The sequence below is a fragment of the Rana temporaria genome, chromosome 4, assembly GCF_905171775.1.
Source record: "Rana temporaria chromosome 4, aRanTem1.1, whole genome shotgun sequence".
Classification (NCBI taxonomy): domain Eukaryota; kingdom Metazoa; phylum Chordata; class Amphibia; order Anura; family Ranidae; genus Rana; species Rana temporaria.
In genome coordinates this window covers 298,274,968-298,287,645 of record NC_053492.1, presented here as the reverse complement: position 1 = coordinate 298,287,645, position 12,678 = coordinate 298,274,968, and the positions used below count along the sequence as shown (strand labels likewise).

Genomic DNA, 12,678 nt, shown 5'->3' with positions numbered 1-12,678 from the left:
AAGTGAACATTCAAACAATTTATAGTGTGAACATTCTCAACTTCTTAAGTAAACCAGTCAGTGCATAAAGCAGTAAGTCGGTGGGTTTTATTTCTTAAAGATAAACAAAAATGTTCACCCTTCACTTAGGGCACTTTCACACTCATCAGCGCCGGGCATTGGCGGTAAAGCGCCACTATTTTTAGCTGGGCTTTACCGTCGTTTTTGCTTCGCTTTCCGGCACACTAACGGCTGAAAAAGGGTTTAAAGCGCCTGCAAAACGCCGCTGCAGGACAAGGTAATTGGAATTATTATTGCTTACAGAGATTGCCACATTTATACACCCTGGGCCAAATCCTCAAAGATCCTGCCTAACTTATCTTTTCCCATTTAAGTTACACTGCCTTAAAATTTCTACCTAAGTGCCCGATCCACAAAGCACTTACCTAGAAATTTCAGGCCGTGTAACTTAAATTCTCCCGGCGCAAGGCGGTCCTCTTCTCCAGGGGGCGATGACAATTTAAATGAGGCGCGCTCTCGCGCCGGCCGTACTGCGCATGCTTGTGACGTCATTTTCCCGACGGGCAGCGCGTGAAATTACGTTACGCCGGGCTTTGTGGATTGCGACGGGACAATAAAGTTGCGTCGGGTAAAAAAAAAGTTACGCGCCGAAAAATAAAATTCAAAATTTTAAAAAAATCGCGGCGATCGAAAAAAAGGTCTGTTTTTACAAGGTGTAACTAGTTTACACTTTGTAAAAGTAGAACTAATTTTACGTATGCAAACGTAAACTTACTCAGAAAACACAAAGCTGAAAAGCTTTGTGGATCTCCGTAAGTCCTCATTTGCATACGCTAGGCGGCATTTCGTCACGAAATGCCCCCAGCGGCGGATGCGGTACTGCATCCTAAGATCCGACAGTGTAAGTGTCTTACAGATGTCAGATCTTCTGCCTATCTTTGGAAAACTGCTTCTGAGGATCAGTTCCAAAGATAGGCACAGGGATACGCAGGCTGAACAGCAGTTCCGCCTGCTTATCCCGTTTGAGGATTTGGCCCCCAGATTCTAAATGCCATGTTGTTCAAGGGCTGATTCGATATGATAATTTATCTACATTCTGTAATCCTTTATTTATGCTGTTATGGAGCAATCATAAAGACTCATAGACGGTTCACTTTGCAAAATAATTTTTCATTTTGCTAGGTAATTTTCACCTAAAGGGTAACTGCACCTCAAAAGGTAAGTTCCCCTTTTTCTAATCCTTCCCCCCTTCTCCAAAAAAAAATTGGATTTTTTTTTTTTTTTAGGGAACGAGTACCTATTTCTGGCAGGTACCCACTTCCACTTTCACTCAAATGGCCAAAGCAATTTGGACAGAAGTTTGTCCCCCTTCTGCCCACAATCTCCTAGAATATGTCATAGGTCCCAGGAGGCTGCAGGTTCATTCACAAAGTGCAGTGCGACTCTTTGATGTGCAGTGGCAAGCCGCCTGTGAAGCCTCATGAAATCACAGTAGCTTCCCACATCCAAAATGGTGGCGCCAGGGACCCAAAGACCAACAAAGAAGCAGCCCAGGTGAGGACAACACTGGATCACTGGGCTGGCAAGTGTGTGTTTATGAAAAGTCAGCAGCTACAGTATTTGCTGACTTGTATTTTTTTTTTAACAAAGATCCTGTTTAACTTAGTGAATGTGGTAAAAACTCACCTTACAAAGAGTTTCCAATCATGTGCAAGGAAAAAAAACAATATTTTCCTGATGGCATTCAGCAGAGCTTCCTCTCATTTACTAGACTTAAGGAGATATTCCCTTGCAAAGTGAACAGCCTATTTGCCTTTAGTAAATCAACCCTGTGACCTCCTATCATTAATAATGTCTATACATACACCATATTGTCAAAAGTATTGGGACACCTGCATTCACACACATGAGCTTTAATGGCATCCCAGTCTTAGTCCGTAGGGTTTAATAATTGGTTGGCCCACCCTTTGCAGTTATAACAGCGTCTCTCTTCTGGGAAGGCTGTCCACAGGGTTTAAGAGTTTCTCTGGTCCATAGTGGATGAACATGTGTCAGAGGGGAAATGGTTAAAGAAATGAAAACGTGGAAACATGCATGTATTCCAGAGATTTTCTGCATTTGTTATTTTTTTATTACTATTTGCATTGACATACAGTGTAAAGAATTCTTTACTGAACACGGCTATAGTACATCAGATGCATAATGAAATATATTTCCTATTTTCCCTACAACAATAGTTTTAGCACACTGTCTACCCTGAGCATATGTCTGCATACATGCGGGTGCTTTATGACCAAGTGCCGATAACCGCACAGGCACATGGTCTAATTCTTCTTAGTGGGTGGCTGTATATGACAGCTATAGATCATGGAAGAGTGATTTTGTAGGCTCTGCACATTGTATGGCACCTGTACAGCCATGTGCATATAGGCTAATATATATATATATATGTGTGTGTGTGTGTGTGTGAGTGTTTTAAAGCGGAGCTCTGCCCTAAAGTGGAACTCCCGCTGATCGGAGCCCTCCCCCCCTCCGGTGTCACATTTGACACCTTTCAGGGGGAGGGGGGTGCAGATACCTGTCTAAAGACAGGTATTTGCACCCACTTCCGGCCACACAGTCTGCGGGTAGACTGCGGGCAGAACAACAGTTCCCGTCCCCGTCCCCCGTTGTGTTCTGAGAACACTCGACTCCCAGAACACAGCGGGAGCCAGTCAGATGGCGCAGCGCGAAATGCGAATGCGCTGTAGGGAACCAGGCAGTGAAGCCGGAGCGCTTCACTTCCTGGTTCCCTCACCGAGGATAGCAGTGGGGGCAGCAGAGTGACGAGCGATCGCTCGTACTCTGCTGCGGACAGCGCTGGACTCCAGGACAGGTAAGTGTGCTGATATTAAAAGTCAGCAGCTGCAGTATTTGTAGCTGCTGGCTTTTAATAATTTTTTTTTCAGCGGACATCCGCTTTAAATAGACTGGTTATTGTATTGTCATACGTCCACGTCCCATTGACGATATGTAAAGATGTCAATAATGAACAGGTATCAGTATAAAAGACACCTGTCCACAGTCACACTCAAAACTCCACTATGGTGAAGACCAAAGAGCTGTTGAAGGACACCAGAAACAAAATAGTAGACCTGCACCAGGCTGGAAATCTGCAATAGGCAAGCAGCTTGGTGTGAAGAAATCAACTGTGTGATCAATAATTAGAAAATGGAAGACATACAAGCCCATTGATAATCTCCCTCGATCTGGGGCTTCACGCAGGATCTCACCCCATGGGGTCAAAATTATCACAAGAACAGTGAGCAAAGATCCCAGAACCACATTGGGGACCTAGTGAATGACCTGCAGAGAGCTGGGACCAACGTAACAAAGGCTACCATCAGTTACACACTACGCCGCCAGGGACTCAGATCCTGCAGTGCCAGATGTGTCCCCCTGCTTAAGCCAGTACATGTCCGGTGCCCGTCTGAGGTTTGCTAGAGAGCATTTGGATGATCCAGAAGAGGATTGGGAGAATGCCATATGGTCAGATGAAACCAAAGTAGAACTGTTTGGTAAAAACACAACTTGTCGTGTTTGGAGGAGAGAGAATGCTGAGTTGCAACCAAAGAACACCATACCTACTGTGAAGCATGGGGGTGGCAACATTATGCTTTGGGGCTGTTTCTCTGCAAAGGGAACATGACGACTGATCCTTGAACATGAAAGAATGAATGGGGCCATGTATCGTGAGAGTTTGAGCGCAAACTTCCTCCCATCAGCAAGGGCATTGAAGATTAAACATGGCTATGTCTTTCAGCATGACAATGATCACAAACACACCGCCCGGGCAACAAAGGAGTGGCTTCGCAAGAAGCATTTCAAGGTCCTGGAGTGGCATAGGCAGTCTCCAGATCTCAACCCCATAGAAAACCTTTGCAGGGAGTTGAAAGTCCGTGTTTCCCAGCGACAGCCCCAAAACATCACTGCTCTAGAGGAGATCTGCATGGAGGAATGGGCCAACATACCAGCAACAGTGTGTGACAACCTTGTGAAGACTTACAGAAAACATTTTACCTCTGTCATTGCCAACAAAGGATATATAACAAAGTATTGAGCAGCCAGAATGTCTCGGATGATGGGGGCAAGCTTACTGAGGATAAACAGGAAGTGAGAAATTCAGACAAAGAACACAAAGAAAAAAAACATTTAGAAGGGAAATCAAAGGAAAAGGTAAGTGAACCAACAATGCACTAGCATAAAGGAACCCATTTAGAAAATAAAAAACAAACCTTTACAACCCCTTTAAGTTTAAAAAAAAAAAAAAAGATCAGCAGAAAGGGCATAAGGGCATTGCTTGCCACCAGTGTGATGTGTCATTTGTGCTGCTGTCTCCTGTGACATGTTCCTTCTCACGCCCACCCTTTCTCACCTCAATCTTTTGGTGCATTGGGGATTTATAGAATTAGGGGAGCAGTAACAAGCTCTCACCAAGAGTGTCCGACTATGCCCACCCTTGTGCTTATTTTTTAAATTATTTTTTTTTTTATTAAACTTAGGCTTTAATGAGCAAACATATCTACCCCTATGTACAAACATAATTACTAAATTTATTAGGGCTGTGGAAATTAACTATTAATTCATCGATTAATCTTTATTTTTTTTGATCGATCAAAATTCTTTTGATTGGTACTCACCTCTCCGCCGGCTTCCGGGCCTTCAGGGAGTTCCGTCGGAGATCCGGTGATGTCACGGACACCGGCGGGCTTGCCCATCTGAAGGGCTCCTTTGCTGTGCCTTCATATCTGCATGCCTGGCGGGACCTTACTATCTGCCACACGCAAGGGCTGTTACACTTCCCTCTATCAACCTGGGATTCCACAGCCATCCACTGGGAGTTATGATAGTTCCCTTCACGGGACATCTACATGCTGACGGACTGATTTTAACTCCTCCTCATCTGGATTCAGCAGTGGTATCGTTGTACACATTTTTATACCAGTATCATACTTAGCTACATGTTTTTATGACTGCTTTTGCTACCGTTTGGTATTACTCGCACCATTTTTACAGTTTATGTCGCTACATCGATTTTATCTCCAGGGCAATATTTATTTGGTTACCTACTTGAAGACTATAAAAGTTGTAATGCTATTCCCATCGAGCGCTGCCTTTGTGTGTTTTTTTGTATCCTGCTATCCATTTTTCCAGTGGTTGGTAGCTGCACTGGGAATCAGCCTGCAAGGAGATCAGCTAAAAGTAGTTGGATCTGTATGTGCGTTATAATTAATCGAAATTAGTCGAAAAATTGATTAATCGAACACAAAAAATTTGATCAGTAACAGCCCTAAAATTTATAGTAAGTACCAACGTTTTTAAAATATTAGCATGCACTGAAAGGATAGCAAGCTGATCTCTTTTACTTTTACATATGCATCTAAAAAAGATTGAGAAAGCTTTACATTCTCTTTTAGAAAAAGGAGTGCTCCACTTCCAGCCTCTGGGCAGGAAATAATGGAATCCAGTGCTGCGTATACATTATGAACTGGATCCAGCAAGCGATACACTGCAACCCCATCAATCATTACCAATGTACTGTATTTACATACAAGTGTCCTTACCTATTAGTATTTATCTGATAATGAGATAATGGGACTGATTTGCTAAAGAAGTTGAGCATTCTTACTGAAAATAAACGTGTGAATATTTACTTCACTTATTCAATCATGTGAAAAACATCTGAACATAATTGGGTATTCAAAGTAGGAATTTGCTTTTCTATAACTGGATAGTTAAAGTAAATGTTTACTTCATTTTTTTGAGTAAATATTCATATTTTCTAGTAAATCAAACTCAGATTTTGAGTATGGAAAATTATTTGTTTACTGTGCATTTTTTTTTCTATTTCACTTGCAGGAAATCAGTGTGAATTTCTAAAGCCAAGAACCGTGAGCTTCTATTCTCTGGACATGAACACAACTCTGACCTGGATGCCACCAGAGAACGCAGAAGGAGTGTTTTATACTGTTTCCTACTTAGTGTAAGTTCTAAGAGCCTCATTGTATTTTTATGGCCTTCTCTTTGACTATACAGAATCAGTGGCGGCCGCCATCCATTAGGGGCACACGGGCGCCGACAACCCCCCCCCCCCCATTCATGTGTCCGATCCACTAATCTACAAGCAGGGTGCCAGACGCAAGGATTCCAATGGTTTTTTTTTTTTTTTCAGAAGCACGTGATTAGAGCCTAATAGGCTTAAAAAAAGGGAGGGTTTGGGGAGCAGAGCACTGCGCCCAAGCACACCCAGTTATGTGACAATCGTGAATTAATAAACAGTACAAAATAACACAGACTGTTTTTGACAAGACTTTTATAAAAGAAAAAGAAAAAAAAAATCTATGTATATGCATCATTAACATGTCATCCAGCAAGGTAGATTCCCATGAATCACGATGCCTGCTACCCACTAACCTAGCATGGGGTGTGGAGGCCCACTTAAAATTCAAACCAGACCTGAACAGTCTGGCATGAATTGGGGGGGCTATGCCATTTTTCACGTGTGAGTTCCAAATAACATCTATATCGGACCCTTATCTAGGATAATGGTTTGGAATGTATGAAAGGAATCCCTGACCACTTTGGTTACACCCAAAATTAGGCTGCTCGGAGCAGTTTTTTTGCCAGTATTGCCAGGAAAATGCCCGGTGTGCCCTATGGCCAGTCCAGGCCTGCCCCACAGTTAGAATCACTCCCTAGGATACACATTTAACTCCTTACTTGCCCCCTAGTGTTAACCCCTTCCCTGCCAGTCACATTTACACAGTAATCAGTGCATTTTTATAGCTCTGATCGCTGTATAAATGTGAATGGTCCCAAAAATGTGTCAAAAGTGTCTGAAGCGTCCGCCGCAAGATCGCAGTCACGATAAAAATTGCAGATCGCCGCCGTTACTAGATAAAGATAAAAAATAAAATTAATAAAAATGCCATAAATGTATCCACTATTTTATAGACGCTATAACTTTTGCGCAAACTATTCGATATACGCTTATTGCAGAAGAATACATATCGGCCTAAACTGAGGATTTTTTTTTTCCTTTTTTTAATGGGATATTTATTATAGCAAAAAGTAAAAAATATTGTGTTTTTTTTAATTTGTCACTCTTTTTTTGTTTATAGCGCAAGAAATAAAAACCGCAGAGGTGATCAAATACCCCCAAAAGAAAGCTCTAATTGACCGCACAATTGTCATTCAAAGCGTAACAGTGATGAAAAGCTGAAAATTGGTCTTGGCAGGAAGGGGGTGAAAATGCCCTGTATTGAAGTGGTTAAGCTCCTAGGCAAACATTCATTTTTTTTTGCTTAGGTATATGTTCCTTATGACAGTGCACAGTCCCCCATGCCATTTGTCTAATAATCTAGAGCAGCCTACTGACAACCATGACTTGCTCCATAGATACAGTGGAGGAGTGAGCGTGGGTACAGATACAGGTGTTATTCATAAGATTACTATATAAAAATATAGGAGAAAATTGATAAAAAAAGAAAACTAATGCAGCTAGCTCATCCTCAGACTTGTAAGCTGCATTTTTGTTTTTGAGTTTAGATATGCTTTAGCAAGTTATTTACCTTGTTCAGTTAAAGTCATCAGCTTTTAATGTAGTTTCCCTATAAATCTATAAGAAATATTATATTGTCTTCTATAGTTTTGTTAATTAAAGAAATACATAATTTCATGTTATCTCTATATGCAGATATGGGAGTGATATCTGGCACAGGAAATTAGAATGCACAAATATAACTTGGACATGGTGCAATCTAGCTCATGAAACAAACAAAAATTCAACAACATATGGTAATGTCACTGCAAGCAATCTGAACTGTTCTACATCTAAAATTTCAGAAGGGTTTGAACCTTACCATCAAAGTAAGTTTGCATTTGCTGCTTTAGTTTTATTTAGTAACCATGATAATGCCTTATTGCTCAGTATGAATATTAGAGCGTCATGCACCCAAAGAAGTCTGTGTGGGTTGCCATAGGTTTGTGGTCGTGGGCTACATTAGATGGCTCTGTGGGTCAGGGCCGTCTTAATAGCATCATGGGCCCCTGGGCAAAGTAATGCTCTGGGGCCCCTACAATGCAGACAGTGCAAGTAAACAGAAATCAAGTAGGTAGGAGGTAGGGGATATCTATGGTGTAGAGGGGTCAGAGTGCAGGGGGGATAACTGGGATGTAGAGGGGCATCCTGGGCTGCCCCAATTTCGGGGCAGCCTGGGCTCAAGGACCAGCTGCTTTGGGGAAAGTGCAGGGGCCCCCCATGCAGCTGGGGCCCCTGGGCAGTGCCCAGGTGTGCCCTCTCATTAAGACAGCCCTGCCGCGGGTTACATTTGGCATGGGGGCCATAGGTTGAGCATGCCTGCCATTAACAATTAAATTAAAGGCATTTAGCATTAAAAAAAGAAGGGCCTTGCCTTTCCTCACTGTACTAAATAACGCTGTTTTGTTGATTTATGACGATCTCTCACATGTCTTCCCAACAGAGCAGGAAAAATTGCCAAATTTTATAACCCTTGTTTACACTGTGTGCACAAAAGGAAGGAAATAGATCCTGCCAAGAGGGTCACATCTGCAGAACACAGCGGTTGAATAAAAATATATATATATTTTAAAAAAAGCACCATAATTGATAAACAGCAAAAAAATCTAACAAAAAAATTCCAGTGAAGATACCCTCCAAACTAAGTAAATTAAAAAGACAACATTGTCTAAGGAAAGGTCGCAGCTGCGCTCGCATCCATTCAACCTAGCAGTCACACTTATAAATAATCTTAGGAACTCAATGAACTTAATTCAATATTAATTATACTATACAGTCCAAAAAGGATTCAATGGGACCACTATTAATGGTATGTATATGCACTAGTGTGGACACAGGTACTAAGATGTGCCTTCTGTATTAGAGAACTCTCCAGAATTGATATATATTAGGTAGTTGGTTCATACACTATACAACATCTATATATATAAAACTCAACGTGTGTGTGTGTGTGTATGTATGTTCCAGCATCACGTCCAAACGGCTAAAGATATTAACATGAAACTTGGCACACATGTTACTTATATGTCAGCAACAAACATAGGATAGGTGGTTTAACCCTTACCCATCCCCATTTGCCATGGTCAGGGTTTTTCTTTAAAGTCCCATTCAACTCTATGGGAAATACATGTTACTTCATGTTCCAGCATCACGTCCAAACGGCTAAAGATATTAACATGAAACTTGGCACACATGTTACTTATATGTCAGCAACAAACATAGGATAGGTGGTTTAACCCTTACCCACCCCCATTTGCCATGGTCGGGGTTTTCCTTTAAAGTCCCATTCAACTCTATGGGAAATACATGTTACTTCATAACTTCCAAACGGCTGTAGATATTTCGATAACACTTGGTCACATGTTACTTATATGTCCACTTAAACTATTGGATAGTTAATTTATCCCTTAACTACCCCCATGTGTGAGGGTCAGGGTTTTTGTTTAAAGTCCCATGCAAATCAATGGGAAATGTATGTTCCCACATAACTTCTGTACGCCTGGAGATATTTCAATAATACCTGGTACACATATTACTTATATGCCAAATAAAAATATATGACAGTTAAATTAACCCTTACCTACACCCTTATATAAAAGATGTGTATATTTATATTACTATGATTTTCCTCCCCAAAAGGTTAAGATAGGAAGACCGGGCAACGCCGGGTATTTAGCTAGTTGTTTTTTTAAAAAAAAAGAAGCTTTGTCTAAAGTTATTCGTTAACCCTAAAATGTAACTTAAATCTCTATAAAATGATGGCTAAAATTATAAAAATGACTTTTAGTAGTAGACTCACCATTACCACAAACTTGACATCTAACAAGTTAACACTTTTAAATTCCTGCTTGCTTTATCATCGTGAAAGCCACTAGCTGGCACTAGAACAAATGGACATGTGCAATTCTAATTTTAATCTGCACACTATGCATGAACATTTGATTCCCAGCAGTGTACAGAAAGTTGTATAATTCTTTGGGGTCAATTCACAAAGCATAAGCGCAAGGATAATGATCTTTATTTTAGTAATTTGACAGTCAATTTCAAATTTCATTGGTCTTACCTGAAAAAACTGTCACTTATCCTGGTATGTTAGGTTTGGGAATTGGCTCTTCAAAAATACAGATGCAGATACTTTATATTAAAATAGAAGACGTTGAGCAACTGATATATATGTATTTAGGGAGAAGATTCAGTGGTCTGCTTCTTTATGCATCAATTATCATCATAGCTTCAAAAATGTTTTTGAAGAATGAGTCCACATGTGTATTATTGCAGTGAATATGCTATTTACTGCTAAATTGCTGCATTGTATACTGTGCCAGATCACTTTAGACCATTTACCACGCACAAATGCAAGAATCACTTCAGTTAGGATGGAAACAACTAATTATACTTTGCTTTGTGACCACACTTTTTTTGTTTTATACACAAACTGAGAAATGAATGACAAAATCTTTCTAATGTATTTATTCTTACAAATGTATTGCACAAGCACAGTAATGATCAGAAAAATATTCTCAAGATAGTAGGGTGTTTGGTTGATACTACATTGGCATGTGCAGATCAACTGGGAATGAAGATGGCCAAAAAGTTAGAGGGGTTTTTAAACTAGGCAACGGGGGGAAGGGTCCAGAGGTAGAGCTAGGCATCGCGGAACATATTTCAGAGGGTAGTATTGGGGGCATTGGTAGTATTGGTAGGGTAACCAAAGCACATAAACCCAAGGTAAGTATAGTAGCAAGTCCTAGTTGCAATCTCGGAACACCCAATAAGAGGATAGTATGCGACCAGTCTAAACTACGTGTCATGATCACCAATACCAGGAGCCTGGTGGACAAGATGGGTGAACTAGAGCTACTGTTGTATGAAGAGGATTTGGATTTTGTGGGAATTTCAGAGACCTGGTTCAACAGCTCTCATGATTGGCTGGCAACCATTTGTCAGGGAAGCATGGATCAGACGTACAAAACAGATACATGAATAAGAAGACTGTATTGGAAACCAAACAGCAAGATCAAAGTCCACACTTGACGGTGCAAGATCAAAGTCCACACTGGCGGTCGAAACAGCCAGAAGAGTCATCCAACAGTGCCAGGGTCGATAGCCAGGGATGAGAGTCAGCCAAGCCGGAGTCTGTAGCCAGAGACGGGGTGAAACGAAGCCAGGGATCAGGAACCAGAAGGAACGCCCGTCGCCGGGTCGGTGACCAGGAGCAGGCAGCACGATCACAGAAGAGGTGTCAGACAAAAGGCCCAAGCGAGGAAATGCTGCAGCTGCCGTCATATATATATGCTGAGCAGCCAACTCCTCCCAGTGGAAAGGAGGAGCCGCAGGGTGTGGCAGGTTACAAGAACCCCATGAAGCAAGATGGCTACTAGCACAGGTCAGTGATGAGAAGCCTGCAAGGAGGTAAGACAATGACACCATTCAAGGGTATATCCTTTATCGCAAGGATAGAGAGGATGAAAAAGGGGGAGGAGTATGCCTATATATCAAGAATAATATACAAGTGAATGTGAGAAATGACATCACTAAGGAAGCTAGGGAGGAGGTGGAATCCTTATGGGCAGAACTCCAAAGGGATGAAGCTAAGGGGAAAATAATACTGAGAGTATGCTATAGGCCCCCTAACCTGAGGGAAGAGGGGAGACAGATCACAATTGGGATTATCAGCAAGGATGGGAAGATGGGATTTTAATTAGAGGTCGTCCGATATATCGGCCGTTTTGGAGAAATTGTCATCGGCCGATTTTCATCCAAATTAGGCCGATATTGAACGTGGCCGCTAGTGGTGCAACAGATCACCGTTGATCAGTGATCCGAAGGGGTCACCCCCTTTGGATCGGCACACTGTGATCCGCGGATTGCCGCCGTGGCCATAGCATCAGGAAAGGCCGCGACTTCGGCCTAGCTCCGGAGCCGCGGCCATCTTGGTACACCCAGCGGCGGCCTTCCTCTGTTTACACCCACAGAGGAGGAGGGGCCCGCGCTCGTAGGACACACACATCACTCTCTGGTGTCTGTACTATGGAGGGGGGGTGTCTGTACTGAGGAGGGGGGGTGTCTGTACGAGGGGGGGGGGGTTGTCTGCATCGAGGGGGGGGGCTATACTGGAGGGAGAGGGGATCTGTACTGAGGAGGGGTGACACCATTTTATTTTGCACCATCCAGTGCCACCTGCTAGTGCCAATTAGTGCCACCTGCCATCCAGTGCCACCTGCCAATGCCAACCAGTGCCATCTGCCAGTGCTAACTATTGCCATCCAGTGCCACCTGCCAGTGCCAATTAGTGCCACCTGCCAATCAGTGCCAACCAGTGCCACTTGCCAGTGTCACCTGTTAGTGCCACCTGCCAATGCCACATGCCAATCAGTGCCATCTGCCAGTGCCAACCAGTGCCATCTGCCAATCAGTGCCACCTGCCAATGCTAACTAGTGCCATCCAGTGCCACCTGCCAGTGTCAATTAGTGCCACCTGCCAATGCCAATAAGTGCCGCCTGCCAATCAGTGCCATCTGCTAGTGCCATCTTCCAGTGCCAATTAGTGCCATCCAGTGCAACCTGCCATTGCCACCTGCCAATCAGTGCCAGCTGTA

The 12,678-nt window shown here is 42.6% G+C and overlaps 1 protein-coding gene across 1 annotated transcript in view; it reads left to right on the top strand.

Moving 5' to 3' along the window:
- LOC120937352 (interleukin-20 receptor subunit alpha-like) overlaps window positions 1–12,678 on the top strand; it is a 38,542-nt gene that overhangs the window by 577 nt on the left and 25,287 nt on the right. The window contains exons 2-3 of the mRNA XM_040350506.1: window positions 5,899–6,022; window positions 7,736–7,908. Coding sequence (XP_040206440.1) covers window positions 5,899–6,022; window positions 7,736–7,908 — 297 coding nt within the window. The remainder of the gene's footprint in view (window positions 1–5,898; window positions 6,023–7,735; window positions 7,909–12,678) is intronic.